Raw genomic sequence first — 27,695 nt, 5'->3', positions numbered from 1 at the left:
AATGGACAGCAGCTGAGACTCAGGAAGGGAAGATTCAACAGACTATGGTGAAAATCCCTTTTGTTACGCATACCACAGTTTTTTGATTCAGACAATGTGAAATATAGATTTGTGAGGTTTATGGTCTACAGTTGTGTATTCCATTCCAGTAATTTGTACTGCTCTCAATCCTCGCTTTAACCCCTCCTCGGGCTGTGTTTGTTGATTCATCCTCTCTCCTCCGCCGACTAAGATGCCCAAAGAGAGAACGTAGCACGAGAACGTGAACGTACAGAGCGAGAGAGGAAGAGAGAAAAAATAACTCTTTAGAACTTGAGAATGCGGTTGTTTCCAAAGTCAACGACCACAATGACTCCGTCGGGCGTGACAGCAACGCCGGAAGGGCGGTCCATCTGTCCGAAGCCGCTCCCCTGGGTGCCAAACTTGCATAAGAAGTTACCATTGGGCTCAAACACCTGCACCCGGTGGTTGCGGGAGTCAGCTACGATGATGCGGTTCTCTTGGTCCACGGCGACGCCCTGTGGCCGGAGGAACTGCCCGTTGCCAGTGCCCTCCGAGCCCAGAAAGCGGGCCGACTGGCAGTCAGGCCGGATCACCAGCAGGCGGTGGTTGTTGAAGTCGGTCACCACCAGGTGGTCCTCGTGGTTGAAGGCCACGCCGCGGGGCGAGTCGAAGTGTTTCCAGAGTGCGCCCTCGAAGCCGTACTTGTTGAGGAAGGAGCCGTCGTGGGCGAACAGCTGGACCCGGTGGTTCCTGGTGTCCGACACCAGAATCTTGCCCTCGGAGTTGACGGCCACGTCCCAGGGGTAGTTAAACTGGCCGTTCTTTGTGCCCTTCTCTCCAAATTTTAGCAGAAACTGGCCCTCGAAAGTAAACACCTGTTGGGACAATCAATCACATGGAATAAACTTGCATGTGCACCTACAACTTTGTATGTGAATGTGATGTTTACAGAGACTGGTCTGTTTCTAGAAAGTTAGACGAGTTGTGTGGGTGAGTTAAATGTTAAAAAAACATGCATGGAAAAAGCTGGCATTATTAGGGCTTCTTCATGAACAACAAGAATGTTTCATATATAATCAGTCAATGGGGATGTAGTACAATTGAAAAATTACATAGAAGGATGAATTGGGATGAATTATTGTCTTTGGCCCCTTATGTTAATTAAATTAAACTTGGACTCCAGACAGTAATAGCTCACAGTACAGGAACCTTTGCGTACCTGCACACGGTGATTGTCCTTGTCGGCCACGATGATGCGTCTCTGACTGTCACAGGCGACACCGGCTGGCCGATCGAATTGACCAGGTCTTGAACCCAGAGAGCCAAACTTGTGGTGAAAGGCACCGCAGGGCTTGAAGATCTGGAGACGAGGAGGAGCAAAATCATGGCAAGAAAAACTCCCACGTCTGTGATTACCCACCGGCTCAAGTCATGGAGGCAGAATATTGAGAAAGACGTGAATTGGGCCTCTACCTGTATCCGGTTGTTGCTGCGGTCGGCCACCACCACGTATCCCTCCTTGTCCACACTGATGCCCCATGGCCGACACAGCTGCCCGTCCCCCTCGCCCTCGCACCCGAAGGCCGATACCTGCGAGCCCAGGCTCCCGTAGCTCCTCCCGGACTTCACAGTCACCTTGAAGGGGCTGCCCTGGATGTGCTGGTTGCAAACAAGCACCGACACCAGATGCTCTCCCTCGTTCTTGGGCAGGTAGCTGACCGTGTACGAGCCGTTCTGGTGGTCTGCCACCTCGGCGGTGGAAAGGTTGCTGTCGGCCGACATGACTATGGCGGACACCGCGTCCCCGCCGGAGAGCCGTTGCTCGCCGTCATGGTCGTATCCAATCACGGTGAAGGAGGCGGGCTTGCCGCGGAGGGCACATTGCAGGCCCTCGCCATGCGCTTTGGTGACGGGGGCGAAGGCGCCGCTGCTGATCAGGCCCATGGACTGGATGGCTATGTACAGGGCCTGGTGGAACAAGGGAGGTAGATATAACATATTACACATATTCCCATCAAAAGCAGGTGTTGTAGTTGGGGGTGAAACCTGAATCCACTAGAATGACAAATAGCATTAAAATGAAGCGCGGTGCAAAATTGTCTTCCCGAATTTTGAGGTTCTGAGGGACACTTAAGAAGGGACTTGAAGTTGCTTAAGGCTCTGCTATTATGAAGACTGAATTTCACAAAACGCCTTTTCCTGTATAATCTCTCCACGGCTCCTGCCACGTACCTGGTCCGGCGGCGTGAACATGAAGCGGTCGTCCTCCTGCGGCTGCAGGAGGCCCCGGAGTGACTTTAGCTCGTGGATCTGGGTAAGCATGCGTTCCCGCGCCAGCAGCACGTCCAGGTGGCGGCCCTCATCCAGCACCTGGCTGACGGCGGCGATGGTGCTGTCCAGCTTGGTGAGGCTCTGGTGCAGCTTCTCCACCTGCAGGTACAGCGACTTGGCCTTCACCTGACGGATCTTCTCCACCTGGACAGAAAAGGTTCACGTCACAAAGGTATGACTAAGTGCTGCGTGACTTCATAGATCAAGGGAAAATGCGGGCCATTGAGAGGTAAATCAGTTTGGAGCGCTAAAAGCCTGGAAACCTTCACATCTCTACAATACATTTCAGTCCCGGTGAGAAGGCAGTTATAATTACTACGAAGCCAAAGTATAACGGCTCACTACAAGGGGGTTCTCTTAGGGTGTATTCACACCTAGCTTGTTTGGAGCATTTGTTCCAAGAGCCGGAGCATTTCCCCCCTAGATCGGTTCGTTAGGTGAACACGGCAATCGCAATCAGTTCCGGACCAAATCAACCAGACAGAGACTGCCTAGAGAGGGTGGTCTCGACACGCTTACAATCCCTCTTCAGTGCGGATGGCTTGCAGTGAGAATCCAAAAGCTGTACTGTATACGCTATGCATGACGGGACACTCATATTGTGTGAAAATGGATGTTTTCCCATCATCATACATTACAAAGAGTTCCCTGACACCCTGTGTCCGTGTCCTGAGCCCTGCTCCACGGCTCTGCTCGCCAGCAGCCTCACCCAGGTCCCAGTCCTTGTGCCAGCTCCGGATCCATTTCTCCAGTTCTCCCCCAATCGTTTGTCATCCATGGAGACCCTAGTCCCGGGGTCGCGATGGTTCGGGTTCCGCTGGCCATCCCCATACTGGAGTTCCGCACAGCTCCGCAGAGCCTGACACGCCGAGATCAGACACGCCACGGAAAATTCCGACCAATCAGGGTGCAACGGATCACAAAACTCACGGCTCGGATCACATCACCGTTTGGAGTCACGGATTGGATCATTGTTCCGATCAGCAAAAAAATGTAATTAAACTAAAAACGGAGACAAATATGTGACCCACCGCAGATTTTAGGTACTTTTGGTGCCGTTTCACTTCCCCACCCCACGTAATTTGAAAGTGGAGAATCTGAGTTTCCAAACAAGGTGTCACTTGTGCGAATTAAGCAAATAATTTTAAAGCTACGGCTTGTAAATGACAAGGGTGCAGCAAACTGTGTTTGAGATAATCACCCTCAAAGTTTTCTGAGGGCTCCGCGTCTTGTTTACGTAAGTGACATCACCTTCTAATTCGCGTGTTATGCCGACATTTGGCTTTAGGGTGACATCTATGGAAAATGTAAAAAGTTCACGCTACAGTGATATTATATCATGAAAGTAGGGCCTTTAAGTAGACGCATGCAATGGTGATTTCCTAATCTCAAACAATTTATTGAAACAAGAGCCAACAACAGTGGTGGGTTTACCACAACATAAAATGTCAATGTCTCAATAACTTGTCATGTGCCTTTGAGCATCAATTTCAGCTTGACAACGACGTCTCATACTGTTCACAAGTCGACTTATTGTCTGCTGAGGCCTGGCACCCCACTCTTCTTGAAGGGCGGCCCTCAGGTCACTGAGGTTCTTGGGTACAGAGTTGCGAGCCTCTACACGGCGACTCAGCTGATCCCATAGGTTTTCTATGGGATTCAGGTCTGGAGAAAGTGCAGGCCACTCCATTTGAGGTACCCCAGTCTCCAGCAGCCGTTCCCTAATGATACGACCTCGATGAGCTGGAGCATTGTTGTCCATGAAGATGAAATGAGGCCTGTGTTGTTCATGCAGGGGCACAATGACTGGATTAATGATGTTATTCAGGTAGTATGGGCTTGTCACTGTACCATTCACAAAGTGTAGGGCAGTTCTGTATTGACTAGACACCTGCCCACACTGTAACACCACCACCACCAAAGGCTCGTCTGGTGACAACAGTGGCTGATGCATTGCGCTCTCCTTGACGTCTCCAACATCATTGGCGGCCATCATTACTGCTCAATGTGAATCGACTTCTTCAGAGAACAGCACTGAGGCCACTGGTCCCTCGTCCAGCGTAAATGCTCCCTGGCCCGTGCAAGACAATGATGCCTGTGCCTGGTGGTGTGGTCAGGTACCCTTGCAGGTCGTCTAGCACGCAGACCACGCTGATGTAAACGGTTTAGAATGGTCTGACATGACACTTGGGTGCCTCTCACCTCCCTTAAATGTGCCTGGAGTTGAGTGGCATCATCATCCAGTTCCGCAGGGCACTGTTCACAATGAAGCGCTCATCAGTGTGGGATGTGGCCAAAGGACGTCCACTTCTATGCCTTTCTGTGACTCTTCCAGTGTCTCTGTTGCAACCTGCTGATGACACTCTGTGACACTCTAAGCTCAGTGGCCACTTCCCTCTGAGAACATCCTGTTTGAAGCGTCACAATGGCAAGGTACTCTTGATCAACTGTTAGGTGTTGTCTTGGTCTCATACTTGGTCTCAAAATATGAACAGCATGATGAAGAGGACTGTTTAAATACCAATTCTAATTGAACCAGGAAATGTATTGGTCGATTCTTGGATCCAACACCTGTTGTGAATTTTTCCGTTCAGCTCCTTGTTAGAGAACAGCAAGTTGTGCAAAAAGTACTGAAACATTGAACAGTTGGACATGTGCATTCAAAGGTTTAGAGAAGGTCAAATTAAGTTCACCTGTAAAGGTTATAGTGCATTTTAGGTTCATCCTGAAATTTCACCTGAAAGCCGAATATCCCTAACTTTTTGTGAGTAGTGTAAATTAAAGTACTGCCTTTTTAAGGCAACTTCCGTTTTTTCTCATTCCGACCATCCAATCACAACTATCGGGTTCATTTTACGGATACAAATCCGATTAAGACTATCATGTGATCGCTCCACCCGTAATAATCAACCCATCATTGGGCTTCAGAGTAAAACACAGCACGCGTCGGTCTTGTCTATCTTCTTTTCACTGCAACTCTGCTTCGAGATTTAGGGAATTATCACTTTAAAAAGTAACAGCGGCTGTAAAACTGTATTTTACTATCACGGTAAAATTTTGCAATTGCCTCTGCAGTGTCCGCAGATCCGTACGGATCACGGATGAACTAAAGTTCCGTTACACTACTAACAATCACAAAACAGTTTGCAAGCGCATGGCGTTGGTTTACAGTTTTGGTCCACTGTTAAGCGTTGCCATGTGAACACAAATCGAACCAAGGTGCAAAAGCCAACAAACTAGAGGTCTGACTTACTTTGACCTTGTTCGAAACAAACAAACAAACATTGGCTGCTTCGGCTTCTTTTGTTGGTCTGCCTTGGCTTTTGATGGCAGGGTGGAGGTTTAAGGTTCCTAAATGACACAAAAGGCATCCAAAACAGAGATAGAAAAGGCCCCTGACAAAGCCCCTTTGTCAATCCTCGCTGTAAGCAAGACTGTAATTAGTAATCAGCCGGACTCCAGTTGCACCAAGTTTTAGCCTTTTGTGTCTACTGGACCAGCGACAAAAACCAGTTCAGGTTCATAGGCCGAGACATAAAGGTAAGGGGGAAAGTAGGTGTAGACCTTGCATTCAAGTGAGAGAAAGAAAATGTGTGAAAAGAAAAGTGTGTGTAATTCTGGTTAGGGTTGCTGCTAATGACTTTCTCAGAGCAGTGGGCAAAGTGTGCGATCTCGAAAGTCCTGTACGGGCCCATTTAAGAGGGAACGCTAGTAACGGAAAACCTCCTGCGTGACACTTTGACCTCCCTTCTATTACCCCACACACACACACGCACGCACGCACGCACGCACGCACGCACGCACGCACGCACGCACGCACGCACGCACGCACGCACGCACAGGGTCGCTTTTTACGACGCTACCAAGCCGGCTCTGAGCGGAAGGGTGAAAGGAAGGGCTTTCTTTTTAATGGAAGACTGGCAAGTATTAGCTTCAATTAAGGGATCCCCCTTAAACGCAGCCTCCCAACGGCTCAAAGCCACGCGCGGTCGTAAGCACTTCACATCAAATGAGCTGAACCAGTAACGCTGGAGGTTTGTGTGAGGTTTGGCAAAAGAGGGCTTTTTCTCTGGGAAACCTGAGACCCTGAGGGGGGGGGGGGGGGTCTCAGGGGGGTGCCTGAATGAGAATATACACACCCCATTATATCTTTATTGCATCGCTGCTTTCCAGTTGTTGCCATGACCTTCGCAGATTAAACCTGGTTCAGGGAGCTAAATATCCAACTAGCCCAATTTTCCTCCAGGGTGTAATTTCCCTTCGATGGGATGAAAAAAGTATCTATCAATCGATTGATTTGCGTCTCAGGCTTTCTGAAGTTCTTCTCTTTCCTACCTGCACCCCTGGTGTTCCAGATGATGACTGACCGACAAGTTCCTAAAGTAAAGGCGCGCGAGTATTTAACACAAACACCCTGTCGACACTGTGAAAGGCCTGCGGACTTGAGGGTCCTGTGTAAATAAGCCGCGGCGAGTAGAACCAGAGAAGAGAGTCATTCTTTGAGTATGCGCGGGCCCTGAAGGCGCACGCTGTCCTCGGGGAAGGTTTAGGAAAAATGCTCCAACAAAATCTAAAATGATGATCAGGTCGAGTTTGGCCATACGCTCTTGGGTCCTTTAGTCATAGAGCCTCAAGGGGACCTATTATGCAAAACTCACTTTTTCAGTGCTTGTTCACATACATTTGGGTCTCTGATGGGCCGACACAAACTGTGAAATAGGACAACCCGGTCACGTTTTTGAATACTGTCTTTCAGAAAACATGTCCTGAAACAAGACATTCAGATTTGTGTCTGTCTTACGTCACAATGAGACAGTAGAATTAGAACCGCTCCCTGTCCAAGTAACTCCACCCAAGGCTGGAAAAATAACAGCGAACAACAAGGGAAGACCAGCACTAATCTTTTCAAATAAAGAGGAATTTATACCAACTGTCCGTGGGGGAACTGCAGAGGGAAATGTAAGTATTTAAAAAAATAATTCTATGTGTTTCTTCCAAAAATAAAAAATGAATTAAAAGAAAAAAAAAAAAAAAAAAAAAGGGTGCAGATAGACTGTAGTTTGTGACGCACGATCTGCTGTGTGTTTCTCAAAAAAAAACAATGAAAAACAATTGTGAGTTTTTATTGTAGATCTATTAATTTCATTTTCCGAGGCACCACACCAGGACACCGCACGCAGGGATTTTGTTTTTTTGTGGGATTTTTTAAAATAAATACATAAAAAATAAAAACACTATTTCTTATTGGTTTTGTTTGGAGAAATGCTGTTTATCATATGGCTCCTCCCATCACCAGCTGCATTTAAATTCAAAAACATTCAGAGATGAAAATGGCAGACATTGAGTTTAAAATGAGTGGATAGAATATAATAATACACTATAGTCTTGTTGACAAAATGCCATAATATTTTGTTGTGTATGTAAGGGAGCTACATACCAAAAGAAATGTACTTAAGCTGAAGACAAATTTAAAATATTGTATGAAGAGTGGCAAATGTATAGCTACTGAAATATTGATGCGCGCATTTCATTCCATGAGCATTTCACACAAACTTGTTCCTCTTGCCTTCCATAGTGAAACCAATTCTATTGACGCTGGAAAACATTGCAAGGAGAATTGAAAACTTATGACATTGTAGCCTTGATGTCAGCACTCCAGTCTGCAGAGACACACACACACACACACACACACACACACAACACACACACACACACACACACACACACACACACACACACACACACACACACACACACACACACACACACACACACACACACACACACACACACACACACAGAGCTTGTTTCTCGAGGCCTCGGCAGGTCACGCTCGTCACTGCGGTGGCCCTGTGGTCAGTCCGATACGTGATCACACGCGTCGTCGTCGCCACTGCGTCTCGTTAAGTCACGGTGCCTCAGGGAGGGCACATGCTGGCTACATGAATACATCTTGTCAGAAAATAACCATGAATATGGACCTCTAATAAAAAGTTAATTCTGGCCGTGATGAGAGAAGCAGCTTAAAGCAGCTCTGAGCATATTTTCAATTTATTTTTTTATTTATTTTCGGTGATAGTAATAGTCAAACACCCAGAAAGAAAGTAGGTTTAAAAAAAAAAAAAAAAAAAAAAAATATATATATATATATATATATATATATAAAAAGAGTGGCTGAACTTTAACAAAGCACAATTTTAACCCCGCCCATTTGCTCTTCCTCCAGCAGCAGCAGCGGTGGTGGTTACGGCGCTGAGCTCACCTTCCACAGCAGCTCGCACTCCCGCTCCTCGAGGGCCTTCTTGTGCCGCAGGACAATGGCCTTCACCTCCGTCTGCACAACCTTGGCTTTGATCTCCACCTGCTCCGCCATGGCCTGTGCCTTCTCCATGCTCAGCTGCGGGGAGAGAAGAGGAAAATATGTTCATATACCGTGTGTGAAAATGAATGTGTGTATGATAAAAAAAATTTTTTTTAAAAGACACTGTTGAGGTCATCATGTTTGGCCGAGGGTCTGTCTTCGCAGACTGTTTGCCATTTGCTTGCAGTTGCTTCAAGACTATTTATTTTTTTTATATTGATTTTTCCGCCCAAGTTTTCCCCACCCCTGCTGCTTTTTCAGAGGCAGAAAAAAAGTTCCAAGAGAAAAACACAACAAACGACAGAAAAACTGCAAAATGTGTTTTTTCCTCCTCCATGTTCCTTTATTGTCTATTGAACTTTGCATTCTTTCTTTCTGCGCACACACACACACACACACACACACCCACACACACACCCACACACACACTAAGAATTCTAAATAAATAATGAACACTCAGGTGAAGTCGGAGGGGAGGGTTTCCAGAATAAAGGAAAAAATAAGTATTACTAAATGCACATCTGCATTGTGTGAGATTTTTCACACGACTGTTTCAATATGTGGTCGGGAACAGGAAACAGGACACCGGCGAACAGGAAGTTTTGAAGCAAAGATGCACCTGCAGCTTTATTATAAGCTCAGATTCCTTCCTTCCTTTCCTTTCCTACACCTAGGGAGCACTTCGGGAGAGGGCAAATGAGAAATGCAGGGGAGGGGGGCACCACGAATAGAAAGTAATGTCACACTGGGAAAGAGGGCACGACTCTCTAATGAACGGCATGTATTTAACAGAAGTAAATCTCCAAAAGCCAAATGCTAAGATATAAAATCAAAGAACATGTACCACAGCCCCTAAATTATAAAATTTGTAATACATCACATTGGTGGAGAGAAAATGTAACCCCTTTTTTGGTGGAATGTTAATATCAGTATACTGGATACATGGTGGATGTACACATCTCACCACTACAACAGTGACCCTAATGATAGCAATGCTTTTGTTTTTGTTATTAAAACAGATATTACCATTCGTATTTAATTTCCTGGATACATTTGGTTATAGCATGTGTGAGCCAATTTAAGATACATTTAGATTAAAATAAACATTTGAAGAACTGTAAAGGGTATCGTATTAAAAAAACCCTGTTTTATCTGGCTTTCTGTCTGCATTTCCAGGGGGTGGGCCGGGGGGAGGTTATTATGGGGTGAGCTGGACCTCACAGGGACGAAGGGCAGTGGGGATAAGGCTTCCTTTGTGAGGACCCAGAGATCAAAGGTCACCTAAACCCTTGGAGGTCATGATCTGTGACCCCTGCCTTAAAAAACACACACACACACACACACACACACACCCCCCCCCCCAGGAACAAAGGCTGGCAGCAGGGCCCTTTTTTTCCCTCTCTTTTGCCAGGCCATTTGAGGCCGGCAGCTAAAGGGTCTGCTAAATCAGGCCCCCAGAAGAAAGCAGCAGGGAGGGGTTTTTTGAAAGAATGGGGGGAGGGCTGTTATCTCCACACGGTGAATGACGGGCCACGGGGGCTGATTGTCTTAGTAAACACCTCCACCCTTCCCCCCCCTGTTCCTTTCTCCAGTGCTGTGCTGCACCGGGAGCCCTGTAGGTCTACGCCACTCTCTCCATCCCTCTTCTCTTCTGTCATTAACTCTTTCTTTAATCATTCTCCCCCTCACTCCCTTCCTCCGACCCACCCACCTCCTCCTCTGTCCAATCCTCTGCCTCCTTGTGACCTCTTTCTTTAACGCCAGCCCTCTCCCTCGCCGTCTTTACGACCCTGGACAGTCTCATGAGTGCGGCAACTTGGAGCACAAAGAAGGTCAAACTGACCAATCATGCCGCAGCGCCGGGCACCTCCGACAAACCGGTGGGTCACAAGTTCAGGGTCAGAGTTCAGGCAAGATAATGGGTATGGAGTGGGCGGAAATTTCCTACCCCAAGGGATGGGAGTGTGTGTGTGTGTGTGTGTGTGTGTGTGTGTGTGTTTGTGTGTTTGTGAGTGTGTGTTTACATATTCTCTGGCGTCAGCGTTTACTCCTGACGTGACCTGAGAGAATAGAACAGCACACACACACACACACACGCACGCGCGCACACACGCACGCACGCAGATGGTGGGTTGTTTCTCGTGACCTGGCGTGACAAGCCTCAGTTTATTTTGAGAAAATAAACAGAAAAAGAGGAGAGAGAGAGAGAGAGAGAGAGAGAGAGAGAGAGAGAGAGAGAGCGAGAGGTCACAGGACCCTTGGCAAATGACAAGGTCAGAGAGTCCCTCCACCTTCCTGTGGAAGTTACACAACGCTGACCCTGGGTGCATATGGAACCTTCACGCAGTCTTTCAGTCTGCAGCAAAGCAACTCCTGGACGCAACCCCGAGAGAATCCCCACAGAAATGCAAGTCATGTGCAGAGAGGAAACATGCGTTGTTGAATTTCATGAACGGGTCAAGCAGGAGGGAGGAGGGACAATACAAAAGGGTTTGCGGAAGACAGAGCAGTTTTCCTACCTTGTGTTTTTGACGCCGGCGATGTCAAAATGTCAAAGAGCACTTTTGTTCTTTTTTTGATAGTTGATGCTTTGCTTTGACAAAGATACAAACGAGGGCAAAAAGACCCAAGGACCAGGTTTTGCTGGCTACATGCTAGCATCCAAGCTACTCCCTGAGCTATGAAGCAAATGTGGAGAACATGGAAACTTTGTGAATGTAAAGTACAATTGGAATGAATAGTGAAATAGACCAGAAGGTAGTTGATCCGTACGTATCGACCCCACGGTTTGGCTCGCATGCGGATCAATTGCAATATTTAACCATCATGGTGAAATTCAGTTTTACTAATGCTGTTATATTTTAAAGTAACAATTCTAAAAATCTTGATGCAGAGTTGCAGTGAAAAGATTATAGACAGGACAGATGCATGCTGTGTTTGACTCTGAAGCGCAATGATGGGTTCACGGTATGTCGCGCTATGTTGCTGCTACTTTACGACATGTCGAGAATGAGCTGCTGCATGTTGCCGCGATGAGTCTGCTCGTCCACCATATTGCGGTCAAGAGCGGCTAGTTAACAAATATGATGTGCATTAAAGATGCATACTTCTCTGCAAAATCAACCGTAACTCGCTTAATTCTGCACCGTTTTTCATTCATTTTTGTTAAGAACTTGACAAATTGAACATGACACTGGTTTCTTATTGAAATTAAATTCCGTTACTGGGGGCGGCTCTAATCATATTTTTTCCATTCACTACCATGTTTAAAGGACGAAGGTATCGCGCGTGCCTCATATTGCACTTTAATTTAACAACTGATTATTGAATATTTAACATATTTTAAGATTTTATTTAAACATTGGACATCTTGAATGCTGTTTTCATTTAAGACCATTGGCAAAAGTTCCCTATTTTCAGCGTTTTACAGAATGAATGGAAAGCAAATAAATAGCCATTATCTAGCAAGCCGATGGTTAGAGGTTTATGTACACAGAACGTTTGTCACATTCTACACCAGAAAACTGGGCCGGACTTCATTTCCTTTAACCAGGAAGTAGACGCTTCCTTTTACGTTCTGTCCAGTTGAACCGGTGCGGTGGTTTAAGTTAGCCAAATTCTGGTCTGACTGTATATTTTCCCCACTGTTACTACAGTACACCAATTTTATATTAGTTATAGCACACTACAGTAAGGTGCACTTACTGTAGACTCACTGCCACCTGTCCATATTGTGCTCACTAGTCATTAGTTAGCATAGTGCTACTAGTTAGCATAGCGCTACATAACGCATATAGATAGTGTACATATATAAACCTTTTTTTTTTTATTGTTCCTTACTTGACTGTTTTTTTAACTGCTGTAAGGCCTGAACATGTCATTTTATTATTGTATCTTATTTTTACATATTTCCCTGGTACCTCTAGAGACATCTAGAACATTCTCCGCTGCCACGCAGATTAAAATGTGAGATCTCATAGAGGCTCCGATTCAATAGAATGTACTGGAACCAATCCCCACCAGAGCTTCTCTTGCCGGCATCTTCCGATAGAGCTGTGTGTGTGTGTGCGCTTTACGCCAACGGCGGGTGACACAAAACAACACTGTGAGATAATGCCCTTGTGGCAATAATAGAGAGATTGCGTGCCGCTGTCAGTGAGTCCTTCCTCCTACTTCCCTCGTCCTTTCTTCTTCTTCCACCCCCTCCCTCATCGCTCGCTCTATACGCCTGCCTTTCTGTATAGAACACAGCTGGAGCCCAGGATGGGGGAGCTCCGCCAACACAATCTGCAATCACGTAAATGAGGAGAGGCTCTCTGTGTGGGGGGGGGGGGGGTTCTACTCCTTTGAAAGTGGATGGGGAAGGCATGGAGCTTTTCCTTTCTATGAAAACCTTTAAATACCTCACCCGCCCTCCCCCAACCTCCGCCCCTTTGACCTTCAGCCCTGCCCCCTTTAGGCCTAACTCCAAGCAACCCCCACCCCCTCTTCATTCTTCGCTTTTTTTTTTTTTTTTTTTTTTTTTTTAAAACAGGGCCAGCTGGCTGCCACTAGCCCCCAAAGCCAAAACCCCTGGCTTTAAAAAAAACAAAAAAAAAAACAAGGCCGAGGCCTGGTCGCCCTCAAACATATCAAAGTTGATTGGTAAGTCGGTAGAACTGCAACAACACAGAGGAAAAACGGCCGCCCGACTGTACTTCCGTCTGATCCTTTCTGAGCAAGCGGAGGGGACATCTTTGCTGTGGGGTGGGGTCTCACCTGCACGGCCTGCCGTCCCTGCTGTGCGTCGGCCAGCAGCTGGATGGTGATGGCCCTGGAGTCCTGCACGGCGTCCTGAAGGTAGACGAAGCTATGGCCCATGTGGCGGCCCACACTGCACTCCCTGCAGATGGGCACCGAGCAGCTCTCGCAGAAGAACAGGAACACCTGGGGGCGGGGAGAAAGTGAGATAGGCGTATTCGACCGAGCTGACTTCGATGTGTGCGACCAGGATGGGCAAGCCTTTGATTTCACAAGAGGACAACCGGACCGGCTACAAGGTGTTTCCAATGGATCGAGCCCCAATCATCTGGCAGTGTGTGATGGGATGAGCTGGATCAATGCGCGCGCACACGCACACACACACACACACACACACCCACACACACACACACACACACACCATTTTCTCCAGCGGGGGAGGGACACGGCAGGCCTGACACCCCGGGGAGAAGCTTCCTCCACCCGGGGGGGGGGGGGGGGGGGGGTTAGAAGACACATCTACCGGATCATTAACACAGATATTAGACATTTTTTTTACCCCACATCTGGCGAGTAGGACGTTCGAGGGAACTTCCCCTAAGGCCATCAATAATATTGGAACAAAACGAATTTAACAAATTTTAGGTTTTTTAATCCAAGACCTCCCGTTTAATAATCTCAACAAAAAAAAGCGCTAATGACATCTATCCAAATAATGATTCAAGATTCAAGATTTTTTATTTGTCACATACATATACATACTTTCATACATATATGCAGTGAAATGTAATAATGAATGTAATAAATGAATGAATAAATAAATAAATAAACAAACAAATAAATAAATAGGTAAATTAAACAGAAGCCCCTGTCCCTCGAGGGAGTACAGGGGGCAGTGCTACAGTTAACCTCATTGCTCAGCGCTAAGCCCTTCTTTAAACCCACGCCTGAATGCTGTTGGTTGTAATGCAAGGCTAATTAAATATGCGCTGACCATCATATCCTAAAGAGACACCGGATCAATGGCCTCAAATAGCTGCACGGCAGAATGGAGGGGGAGGGGCCTGCAATCAATCTATCAATAATGGCCATTTCCCCAGTGGGAGTAGAATAATCTAATGGCGCGCGCACACACACACACACACACACACACACACACACACACACACACACACACACACACACACACACACACACACACACACACACACACACACACACACACACACACACACACACACACACACACACACACACACACCCTCCCCCACCATCTGACTTCCAGTCCTCCTCCCCCTCTCCCCTCCTCCTTAAGGTCCTCTCTGATCCCTTTCTTCTTATCCATTTCAGGCCATCTTCCTCCTCCATTTCTGTCAGTGCCTCCCATGCCACCAGCCCCCGATCTGCCTCTTCAGAACACCCTCCCCCAAACACCTCCAAAATTCCAAGGGGAAGGGGGAAAACAAAAGGGTGGAATGAAGCTTGGTCAGAGTGGGGTGGGGTGTAGAAATGGATGGATAGATAGACAGATGACAGAGGGAGCCTGGGAGGATGGGTAACATCGCCTTGTGGCATGCTTTGTGGAGCGCAATTTATATTGGCTACATCTTCCACTAAACTCCATTCATTTAAATAAAACTGTTATTCGCTCCCAATATTAAAGTGAATAATGGTAAAGTTTCAGGTTGACTTGGTGATCGTTGAAATCACGTGAAATCCTGTGGGGGCGGTCCATTGGGGAGGCAAAACCAGAGCAAGCCATCAGTTTTTACCCGTCTCAAAGTGTCATTTGTACAATTCGGCTGTTTTACAGTTTGTAGTTGAGGAGCGACCCAGCTATAGCTAAATAGCTTTATCGCAGGTAGCGCCTTCTTCTAAAAGGCATTTCGCGTGGCCACTTCCTGGGGTGACCAGGCCCCACCTGTAACAGGACTGAGTAACTGCTCATCGGGGCTTATCCTCTCCTTTTGTTCATGTCTCTGCTAGGTCTGCAACAAGTAATGTCATTGGTCTTTTCTGGCAACGTATCAGCATGAAACTAAGACGTCATCATTCAGAAATCATTTTGCAGCCCAAATAAATGGTGTTTACAATTGATATTATGAATTTTTACATTACGAGATGCTTAGAGCCTCTTAGAGCTGGATTCTTTAACATAGCACATATTGCAATATACAGAATATGGAAATCTGGATAACTAAATCCATCCATCCAGGTCCATTCATCGCATTTACTCCCTCTCTGAGATCAACAAAAAAAAAACAGGCGTAGCGTTACTCCGGGGCTGGATCCTGTGACAGATACGGCAGCGGAGACCTACTACAGCCCAACTGCCCTCTGCTACTCATGTGTCAGACCTGTGCCACGGTCTTTGAGGTGCCACACACACACACACACACACACACACACACACACACACACACACACACACACACACACACACACACACACACACACACACACACACACACACACACACACACACACACACACACACACACACACACACACACCTCCCTCCCTTTTGGAACACTGGTCAATATTATTGATCCACAAAAGGATACTGGTTCATGAACACATCCGTGTAAGCATATCATCCTCTCTCTCTTTTCACCCTCCTGCCTTTAATACCTTTCTGTGGCCTCTTGCTCTCTCCCTCCTGCCCCCCCAGAAACTCGTTTGAGAGGTCTTCTAATTACACACGAAAAATATATTTATTCAACTTCTCAGCTTCTTCTTGATGGAGGAAGAACCTGTTCCATTGTACACACAAGACTGCCCCTGCGCACACACCCGCACTCCAAATACACACAGTGGCACGGTGCATTGCACTGCTGCCTCACAGCAAGAAGGTCCTGGGTTTGATTCCTGCCTGGGGTACTGTTGGCACCGTGCTCCGGCGGGTTATCTCCCAAATAGGAGCCTTTCTGTGTGGAGTTTGCATGTTCTCCCTGTGCTCACATGGGGTTTCCTCCACCTACCATCAGTAAGGACTCCCACCAAAAAAAACCCAAAACATGCACACATCATCGTCTGACCAGCGATGGACACTTGCTACCAGGTCTGTGCGTGTCGACGAATGGTGCCCACTGCTCCTGGCTGCCTCCCCGGAGGAAGGACAAGCCAGGATGGGTCAAATGCAGAGGCCTCATTTCACCGGCCACCATCTAAAGCATGTGTACGTACATGTGTTGTAGTGTTACGTGACAATTAAAGATGCTTCTTCTTGACACAGCTCCTCACAAAAGACAAACCCACAGTCCCCGAGAATAGACCAGGCATTTCGCGAGCTTGCCGCGAATTGAAAGCACCGGATACACACACTTCTATTAAGTGCATCACACAGAAATGTGTGTGGGGGAGAAACAGGAGACGCAGAATGGGTGTGCTGTCACGGTAAGGGGGTGCTGTAAATTCCACAGTGAACATTCTGGAGAGAGGAGGGGGGGTTAAGGGTTTGGTGATTCACATCAAAATTCTTCACACATACTTTTAGAAGAAAGAAAAGTATACATTGCATTTTTTGGCGTTATTTGTGAATACATAAGGCCCAAAGGCACGAGAGCACACAGGAAAGGTGATTAGCAGGGTGTGTACCGGGGCCTGGTGGTTGTTGGTGGGGGGATGCGCTCACGAGGGAAGTGAGTTATTGTATTTCATTAGCTCAACCGGATGTTGTCCCTCCTACTTTACACAACACACACACACACACACACACACACACACACACACACACACACACACACACACACACACACACACACACACACACACACACACACACACACACACACACACACACACACACAATGGTGAAGACATTTGTTTTATATTTGTTTTTGTCTGTCTGGGGTTTCGCCTATTTGACCCCTCCAATCCCCCCCAAATGGCCACCATAAACAAATTTCCGAGGCCAGAAACACTGTGGGGCTTAATGCAAAGCGGCTATAGGGTCACGAGCCTCTGCCGGGGGAAGCTTAGCTTGCAGCCAGGCGGTGGTAAGCTCAGCCCTCCCTCCCTCCCTCATCCTATAGGGGCTGGGAAGTGGGGGAGAGGGCACGGGCTGGGCCAGCCAGTCATATCATGCGCTGAGGCACTCGCTGCCTACGTGCACAGAGTGTGAGCATGGAGGGGGAGGAGGCAACATCACACTGTGCTGCCAGGAACATGGGCTGCTGCCAGAACCCAGAAAAAAAAAAAGCACCGTTCTCTGAAAAATAAATTATGTTCAAGCTGAGTTTCTGCAGGGAAAAAAGCACCAATTTTCAGGGACCCCTGGGGAGTCACAAAGCTCACATGAACCTGGCCGCTTGGAACCAGCTCTCTCGATTCTGAGGGATCGTAGATCAGTTGTTGTTTTGTTTGACAAGATTCTCTTTTTAAAAAAGGTGGTTAAAACATACCAATTAAAAAAAACAAAACTGTACTGATTAAACAGTAGCATGCCTGGGACAAGGAAATCTTTAGCAATTCTAGAGCATTTCTCTGCCTTGGGCAAAAGCAGGTTTTTTCTTTTCTATATCCCTCACACTGACAAATGAGAAAGGTCAGAAATGCACACACACACACACACACACACACACACACACACACACACACACACACACACACACACACACACACACACACACACACACACACACACACACACACACACACACACACACACACACACACACACACACACACAGGCTGATGTCAGCATGCTGGGCGGCCAGAGCCCAACACAGTGAGGAATGGTAGTTGCGCTCAGTTAGTGAATAGCAAAATATAAAATTAAGTTAATTGAAATAAGACTCAAAAAGGTTATCCAGAGTGGGGGTACAAAATAGAAGTAAAGAAACTGTTCTTTATATACAAACATATTTTAAAACCACAAAAGGTTAAAAAATACTACAAAAAATTAATAAATAAATAAAAAAAATTATATATATATATATTTAAGACTGTTAAGGGACTAAAAAACAAATTGGAAAAAAAAAAAAAAAATCTTGTTGGCTGTCTTGTAGAAAATTAAAAACAGAGGCCTGTGGAGTCATTTGTCCCCTTGATTATTTTACAGCAATATTCCTTTAGAAAATCTGTACTTGTCAGGGCGAGGGGACTTTGGAACCAAAACTATGCAAGTGTTTTCATGAGTTCTGGTAGGTGAAATATCTTTTATGTACTTAGGGAAACCAAGAAGACGTAACACAGTCCTGTGTGTATGGATCCCAAAGATGCACACTTCAATTTGCATAAAACCCATGTGCCTCGCACTAGAGGGGCTTTGCCACAGCAATTGGCTGGACGGGAACACACCCACCCCCACCCCCACACACACCCCCACGCCCCATTCCAACATACCAGGCAGAAGCAGGTGACAGGAGGAGGATGGAAAACTCACAGGTAGAGTTTCTCCACATTACACTGGATTATTATTTAGTATTTGGGGATTGAGGGCTCCAGAAGGCTCTGAAGAACAGACTGCCTCCCCTGATTTATTTGGAAACAAATGTACATGGCCCCCACCCCTTCAAACTTGGCACGTGGTGGAGGATATGGTTATAGAATGGCAAGGAGACTCGCTAAACAGGCTGAAGCTGGTGTGGAATGTTCACATTGCCCAATCAATCACAGAAATACCATCTGCCTGATAAAGCTGTCTCCTCTCCCCCTTTCTACATTCTATCTTGCATTTGTTGTCTACCCCTTGTACATATATGACCCACGTATGTACAGTACTTCTATACTGTAAGAAGCCCGACTCCACTTCACCCCCTCCTTTCCTTCGGTTCCTTCGCTGCTCGTCCCCTCTCAGACAGTAAAACCCGTTGGCCCGTTGCCATGGACACATATACCCTGCCAGATACTACACGCGAGGGAGGGGGGGGGGGGCGGTGGTCGCAGCCCAACGCTCTGATTGGTTGACCCCGCAGCGGAGAGAGAACAAAAACAAACCGCAGTCAGCTGGCCTCCTTAGCGAGCATGTGGCGTGTGTTTGCGGACGGCGGGGGCGGGGGCGGGGCGGGTGAGGCAGAAGAAAAAAAAAAAAAAAAGTGAAAAAGTGGAAGTGAAAGGGAGAGAGGAGGGTTGGGGATGGAGGACAGTAATGCTCAGGGGACAGGGGAAGGGAATAATATGTCAAGGGAGAAATAAAAAGGGAGAAGAGGGGAGGAGGGGGCAGCGTGCATTGTGAGCAAAGGCGCGCTTTACAAGGAAACACGAGGATGGAATCGAGCAGGACCATGAAAGAAATGTGAGCCGAGCCAGGGGCACATTTCTTTGAAGCAGAAAAAATAAAAAAAAAAGGTGCATGTAGTGCGTGTCCCAAAAAACAGCGCAACGGAAGAATTTGAAAACAAAACTAAGGGCCATGGAGCAAAACGGCAACAAAAGGAAAAAAAGAATTACCCGGCACATAACCCACGTTTGTTTTTGTCATATGACAGCCAATAAAAAACACTTGGGCGCATACATAATGACTTCTGGATAGAAAGCGGCACTTTCGGGACACTTGGGAGTGGACAATCACTGCCGTTGTCGGATGTAAACGTGACAAATGCCTTCCTCTTCCATCCATTAACTTATACGGCCCAGAGCCTTTGGATGGACATCAAAGCTAGAGCGAACACACACACACACACACACACACACACACACACACACACACACACACACACACACACACACACACACACACACACACACACACACACACACACACACACACACACACACACACACACCTCTAATTATTGGGCACATGTTGTGCATTAAAACCCTGGAAGTCCAACTTCACATAATCCAACTTCGCTGCCTGCTTGGAAACACACGTCTTCAGAGGATAACTGCCCACAGATGGGCGATAGTCGGATGCTCTCGGGCAGCAAAAACGCTGCCACCACACACTCGCAAGATACTTCCATGAGTGATGAAATGCAATCGCCCGGGCCCTCAGCAGCAACAGCTGCTAAATCACACCGGAGATACTTTCCCCCGACGCCCGTGACACAGAGCAGAGCGGGGCTGATGAGAAAGGCAGCAGCAGCAGCGGGGGAGAGGAAATCCCCCATGTGTGTGTTGCATGTGTGTGTGTGCGTGCGCGCGCACACACGAGAGAGAGAGAGAAAAGAGGGAGGTATAAACTCGAGTTACAGGAATTCCTTGGGCCTCGTATTAGCCTCAGCTCCAGATTAAGTTTCCTTACAAAACACCCTCTGTGTGCAGAGTGAGCAGCGGGCACTCACCTTCCATATAAATTAGATTTTTTTTTTTTTCCCCTCCCCCTCCCCATTTTTAATTATGGAAGCGAAAATAAGTTTTCAAAAAAGCCACAAAGAAAACTTGCCTACATTTAGCGACGTAATAAGGAGACGGAGAGAAGAAAGGTGTAGCCCTGCCTCATTGTTTTCCTTTGATTTTAGTTGTACTGCGACAAAAGCACATTGACAAAACACTGCTGTAAAACTGGACGATGAGCTGCCCTGGCTGACTTCCAACTGCACGCCCCCGGGCATGTGCACTGAAAACAGCCGCTAAAATAGAAACACGCATACAGTAAGAATGCATATGGGGCGAAACACAAACAGAGAGCCGTCACAATCCTTGCGTAAAATCGTCCGGATTCCCACAATCATGTGTTCCCACACAAATTTAAGGGGAAATTTTCTAAAGGTGTTCAATATAAGAATATCAGTTAGTGTGTTTCCATCAGTTGAGTTGAGGAAAGTGATCTGTCGTCCCGAATGATTACGCTTCAATCGTCAATGCCAGTAAATGACTCCTCTGCAATAGACAGCCATTATGTCATAAATGATGACAATGACAAAATAAATGACAATTCAATTGTTAATCACAATTATTGGTATCGCAATTAATCGTCAACAAAGATATCATGTTTGAGTTGTGAATTAGCGATACGTGTTATTTGTGAAAGGAGTGTGTACCCTTGTTTGGGCTGCCCTTGCTGGAAAAAAAAAAAAAAAAAAAAGTCACAGTATAGTCCTTGTAGAAATTATACAATTATCCCGTAGGGATTAGTTATTTTCATGCGTAACAAAGACAGTAAGAGGGGGAGGGGCTAAAGCAAACACGCATCTGTGAGTCTTATCTCTTGGCGCTGGAACACCTCAAATTTTTAATCCATCCCTGTGTGCAATACAAAGCACTATGCTGATGGTAGTGCCCTGGTACTGAACACCACAAGCCCCCCACTTAAGCCCCTCACAGGCTGCTCCAGTAGCAACAAAGCGTCCCCTACCACTCAGCTCCGACCCCTGCCATAAAATGCTCCACATAACAGAGAGGGGTGTGTGTGTGTGTGTGTGTTTGTGTGTGTCACCCGAAAAGGCCCGGTTGGCCGGTGGACAGGGACCCAGTCGCTCATGCGGGGAGGCGTTACCACGGCGATCGCAGTATACTCCAGCGGCGTTGGCTAGATTACCATATCATTAGCGGCGACCCCATCCAACAAGGAGCCGTGTGGACGGCTTTGTGTGTACCAGAGCTGACATCACAAGGAGCGGGGGGCGTCGTTTCGATGTAATCCAATTTTCCGTTTCCAGCGCACAAGCAGCGCGTGCGAGGCTGAGGGACATCCAGCCGGTCCACACTTCTACCCATGCGTATTTTGAGGACACCCTGAGGATGAACCAACAGCACTGTATCCTATTGTACCAACGTTAATTGGGAGGATCTGCCATGACGGCAAACTCCGTGAAAAACATGGGATTTGGTAGACCCACTGTCCTCCGTAGAGCCGCACCAACTGCTTTTCCAGTTAATTAAACTTCCCTTTTCACAGGGGTTGTGATGTTTTTCTCAGGATGACATTTTTTTACATCTATATAATCATTTGTTTTGGCCCGGGTTATGTAGTCGGGCACGTCTGTAGGATGTAAGGTGTCTGCGCGCGTGTTTGTTCGCCGGCTCCAGTGGCGGTTGAGAAGGAGGGCGGAAAAGGGGATTGAGAGTGTTCCCCCGGTGACCTCCATGCAGTCTCCGTTTCCTCACGCTGCACCCTGCCCCCGTCCCGACCAGCACCAGCACACCCACAGCCTAGCCAGCCCCATACACTCTACTTCAGCCGTGGGAAGAAGAAAAAAAAGAAAAGAAAAGGGCCTTCAGCCCCAATGAAGACGTTGTTCCCTATGTGACCCCAAGACTTGGCAATATGGAAGAACTATAGGGAATTTTACACAATTATAGCGTGATATCAGTTTACATATTCAAAATCCCATAAGAAAGATCAAACTTTTCTTGATCCCGATACTGATTTAGATGTTAATGTATAATATTAGGCCAAAACTCTTTTTGATCAGACAGGCTTATTCTGAAATCTAGACTAGAAAATTGTGCGTCGCAATAAAGCACAACAGTGAGTTTCCGGAAGTGAAAACCCCATTCATATTTGAATCCAGGTTTTGATTATTAGCCATAATATCATAACCATCCAAGGTAGACTTACCACGAGCTTGTGAAAAAAAATTTGATTGTGAAACGATAGAATATGCTCCTGTAGAAGACACACGTCCGTATGATATCAACCTTGTTTTAAGAAAAACATGTTTTATTCACAATGTCATGGAGAAGTACCACACTACTTACAATCCGAAAGTGTAACAGCAATGTCTCTGATGGGTGGAGCTCGCTGTTACCAAGGAAATGTTTACCCCACCCGGTGACTGTGTACGACACTTTTACGTGACTTTTACCACAGAACTCTATGATCGTACCACACAGCAACCATGATTGCAACACTATTATTACCAATATTAACACTTAACGATAACGACAAAGGTTTAAACGCAAGAATAAGCGAGCTCAACTATCGTTAGGTTGGAAGTCGTTGGAAAAGGTATAATTTGCAATGGTCAATGTGATAAGTAGATTCTTCTCTCTTAAGATTATTTTGTACAGTCTTTTTTCAGTTTTCCATTTTTTTTTTATGCCAAATCAAATGATTTATGGTCACGATTCATCCCGTAGTTGGTCTGTTTGGTTACAGGCTCAAAACTCTTTATATAAAAGGAGTTTCTGAAACGTCAATGGAGGAAATTAAAGGGAAATTCACGCCTGGGAAACTGAGCTGTTCTAAATGTGGGCGGTCGCTGTTAAGCTCTACGTCAAAGTCAAACAGAGCTCAACAATTTAAGACAAAGTCTTAAATTTATACCATTGATAGACTATAAACATTAATATTGAATCCCTCGCTAAGTGACACTTCAACACAAAAAAATAATAATTTATCTTCTGTTCACAAGTTTTTTTCCTTGGAGCACAATTGGTGCTCCAAGAGCCAATTAAAGTCATTACATGAATATGCACTTGAATCGGGCCTGGAACTTAAAACGGTTGAGTCATCGGAAACATCAATTGTATCCAAATTAAGAATTTAAATCACAGACTGAAAATAAATAAAAACTTTTTTTTAGATAGATTAGTAGAACCAAATTAATTTTGAAAGAGATTCTCTGTTTGACACAAACGTTTAAATAGGGAAGGCCCTTTTAATTTGTGCTAATATTTCTATTAATTACATTTCCTGGCTTCATGTCAAGCCATGACATTATGCATATTTTCTTGTGTGGAAAACTGGCAAATTAGAAAAAAAATGAAATAAAAAATTAGTACCCCACATTTTCGGTAATTAAAATCTAAATTAGGCTGTACCACAGCTGCACTAAGCCCATAATAATGAAAGGTTACACAGAAATTAAGCGGGAAAAAAAGATGTTTATAGAAATCCTTTGGGTAAAGAAATGTTTCTAGAGTATCTGTAGACTTTTTACCCACTGAAAAGGGCAACTTAATTAATATTTAACACAATGTCTTTATTGGTTGCAGAATATTGCAGATAATTACGGTTCATAATAATAGAATTATAAATGCCTGATGCAGTGTTAGTCTGTTTCTTTCTGTTCAAACCATTTCTTCTCCAAAATTTCGCCCATAACGGCAACACATCGCAAGATATCTGCCTAGTCACTGCACCCAATAAGTCCCCAAGCTACCAGAAATTAGACAGAGACAAAATATTCCTTAACCAGAAGAGGGAAATATTAGCTCTCTGTGGGGTAGTTAAAACCCACGTCACCACAGTAGGGAAAGGCCACGCTGGTTTGATGTTCTTTTGATGAGCTCAGTCAAGCCACGCAGAGTGCTGTGTCCAAAAGGCCCTCACCATTTGCCACCTTTCTATTTGCGATGAAAGCAACAAATCAAACAACTATAGAAGACACCCAATGTGGTCTGAGCTTTGCTGGCCAACAGCTTCAGGGTGCTTGTTAAGCTCACCCCCCCCCCCCCCCCCCCCCCCCAAAAAAGCCAGCGCCATTGCGGTAAGAAGGAAAACCATTACCACACAGGGGGCAGACAAACTCTTAAGTGGATGTCTGAAGCCTTAGTGTTCTGGGAATACCTCCAAGAAAAATGATGATCTAGGAATTTGACCGGCTTGAAACCTGGGGTGGGGACAGTGTAATTGGGGCTATTTCCGATGACAATCTCCCCTAGTGTGGAAACCCTCAACTGGCATGGAAGAATGGGGAAGGTGGGGGCTTGAGGGAGGAACTGATAGTTTAAAATTAAGAAATAAGGCATGGTATTTGTTTTTACGGTTTTCTTCATCAGTTGTCCCGCCAACCAATATAACCCCAACGGGGCATATTTCTGCCCTACAAATGGTCGCTCTGAGGGATTCTTTGCATCTCCACACTCGCAGGTAAAGAAGGCTTCTCCTGTGTCATTCCCTCCCCTGGGGCGGCAACACAGTGACTGAGTAAGTGTGAGTGAGTGAGCTCGGCACTACTGAGAATCAGAGCCCTTACTGGAAAAGAGGGCCCACCTATTTACTGGCAATGGACGATGCAGAGAGAAAGGAGGGGGGAGGGGAGATGCCTGACCAACCCCACCCCTCACAAAAAGTGGACTGGAAATCTGAACTGGTTGTTTGTTACCAGGGCTTGCATTTAAGAATTGCAGACATAATTATTCAGTGGAGCCGGTTACATTTTTACAATGATCTATAGTCGATCACAACACTTCATAGGCCTTTGGATGGACTCGATGAAATTCACATATTGATCATTTGTTAAGGGTGCTAAAAAGGCTAATCTGATGATGTGGCATGGAATCCTTTAGTAGTACTTCCTGGGGAGTTGAATCGAAACCAGAACTGGCGTGAGAGCAGCATGCCTAGACTCCCTACTTGTGCCAGTTGTTATTTTTCCTGTCCATATGACCGAACCAAGAAAGGAAAAAAAAAAAAATTTTTTTTTAAATAAGCCCTTGAGGTTCCCATTTTACAATGCCTTCTTAGTCACCCTGCCCTCACGGCATGAAGAAAGAAATAAGAACTTTGGGCCCATGTTCCACCTCGCCCCACCACCCCCATTATCAGAGAAATACTAGACCTCCGTAATATCTGCATGGATATGACTTCTAGCAGTCAGAGAAACATGTGTGCTGTTCAAGCAGGGGCCTCTTTCTGCCCTCGATGTATGGTGTGGTACAGATTAAGCAGACTGTGTGTGTGTGTGTGTGTGTGTGTGTGTGTGTTTTGTATAAATCCAGCTCAGCACACGTGCCTGTCATCTCCAGGGAACTAGGTGATGAGCCACTCATCTCCCTTTGAACTTTGGTCCATATGGTCCCCAGTATGGTTCTATCCTACACATCTAATGCTATTACACTATAGGCCTGGGTGTATGCATTTAATTCCGTGGTCGAGTGTGCGTTTGTTATACAAGACACATGAGCCACCGACACTAGAAGACCAGTAGGGCATGGTCACACACACAAAAGTTTCCCATAATTTACTGTAAAGGCCCTTTGTGGGTCTATGTATGACGCTCTGGCCCAAACCTACCTCATTATCATGGTGCTGGCAGAAGCTCATGTGGTCCTGGAAGAGGGATAGGAGGGCGAAGTTGTTCTGCAGGGACTGGGCCAGGGACACGGACACCCCCGGTTGGCCGGCGTTGCCGTTGGAGCGGCCCCCGAGGTGGAAGTTCTCCCCCAGGCGCTCAATGAAGTGGTCCTTGGTCAGCCGCACCCGCTGGTGGGCCCTCACGCAGTTGTCACACAGGTACTCCTGGCAGTCCAGGCAATGGGAGCTGGCCGGGTTCTCCTCGTCACAGGAGCTGCACTGGGGCTCTCCCGGGTGGTGCGGGCGAAGCAGCAGGCCGCCGTGCGGCTGGTGGAAACCGGAACCGCCGCCGCCCATGATCCCACGGCCGTGGTGGTGGTGGTGGCCGTTCTTCTGCTCATCGGAGCTCACCACCACACCCAACAGGTTGTTGAAGAGGAAGTCAGACGAGGGCAAGGAGTCCACGCCGGCCTCGGTGATGGACACTTTCTGGTCGCAGGTGGGACACCGCAGCTTGAGCGGCTCTCCCGGGCTGCGCTGACCCTCCAGACACTGCCCGCAGAAGGCATGGAGGCAGGGCAGGACGTGGAGCCTCCGGGATGTCTGGCTGGAGGAGGTAGACGTGTGGGAGGAAGAGGAGGAGGTAGAGGAGTTGGACGAAATCGGGGCGGAGGAGCCGCAGAGCTCCTTGCAGAGCGGACACGTCTGCAGGTCCGATTCGGGGAAGGAAGCCATCTGCAGCGCTACCCGGGAAGCTGGCTCGATTCACAGCGTGCGCGGCGTCGGGGTGTTCATTTGAGGGTTTCACGGCGCCGTGTAAAAAATAATCAGGTGTTTGAGGTAGATAAAGAGGGCGATCATAAAGTCGGGTCGACGGCATAAAGGTTTAGGAACTTGCCAATTCCGCTCACCAGTGCAATAACACTTCACCCACGCAAAAATAACGAGGCAGCCAGGGATCAATGCGACAACTTTGAGATGAAGTTACTCAAGAGGTGAAAAAAAACAGCCGATCAAACGAACAACCTGCGTACGGCGAGTTGGGAAAAGGCATACTTGTCATTTTAAATACTACAAACTCTGAAACTGCGGTGACGGAGAACGAGTGTCGAGAGCTCCGCGTTCACACCACCGCCGGCTGAACATGACGACGCGGCCCACCACGCAGCAGACGGGCCCCACCGAGCGTACCGAGCGCACGTCGAGCGGATCTCCCCCAGTTCTAGAGTCCTCCGGTGTCGTGGGGGTTTCTCTAGTCCACCATCGGGGCCCTGCTCCGCGGCGTCAGGCCGGAGAGAGCAGCGCCAGCCTCGGACCGAAACACCCCGAATTATTCATGAGAGCGTCTGGTCACTGGGCGACACGGTCTCGTCGCGCGGAGGGGAAAAGAGAAACGGGAGGTCCGCGAAC

The 27,695-nt window shown here is 46.9% G+C and overlaps 1 protein-coding gene across 1 annotated transcript; it reads right to left on the bottom strand.

The window, feature by feature from the left end:
* Positions 1–305: 305 nt before the first annotated feature.
* On the bottom strand, positions 306–27,020 carry trim71 (tripartite motif containing 71, E3 ubiquitin protein ligase; the record flags this gene model as incomplete). Its single annotated transcript, XM_080005367.1, has 7 exons — positions 306–878; positions 1,223–1,363; positions 1,477–1,971; positions 2,236–2,478; positions 8,597–8,731; positions 13,454–13,621; positions 26,286–27,020. The coding sequence occupies 7 exons, from the start codon at positions 27,018–27,020 to the stop codon at positions 306–308; spliced, it is 2,490 nt and encodes an 829-aa protein (XP_079861493.1).
* Between the last annotated feature and the right edge of the window lie 675 nt (positions 27,021–27,695).

Source organism: Zeus faber, assembly GCF_960531495.2.
Source record: "Zeus faber genome assembly, chromosome: 1".
Taxonomy (NCBI): Eukaryota; Metazoa; Chordata; class Actinopteri; order Zeiformes; family Zeidae; genus Zeus; species Zeus faber.
Note: the sequence above shows the minus strand (reverse complement) of the source record. Positions and strands in the feature narration are given on the sequence as shown.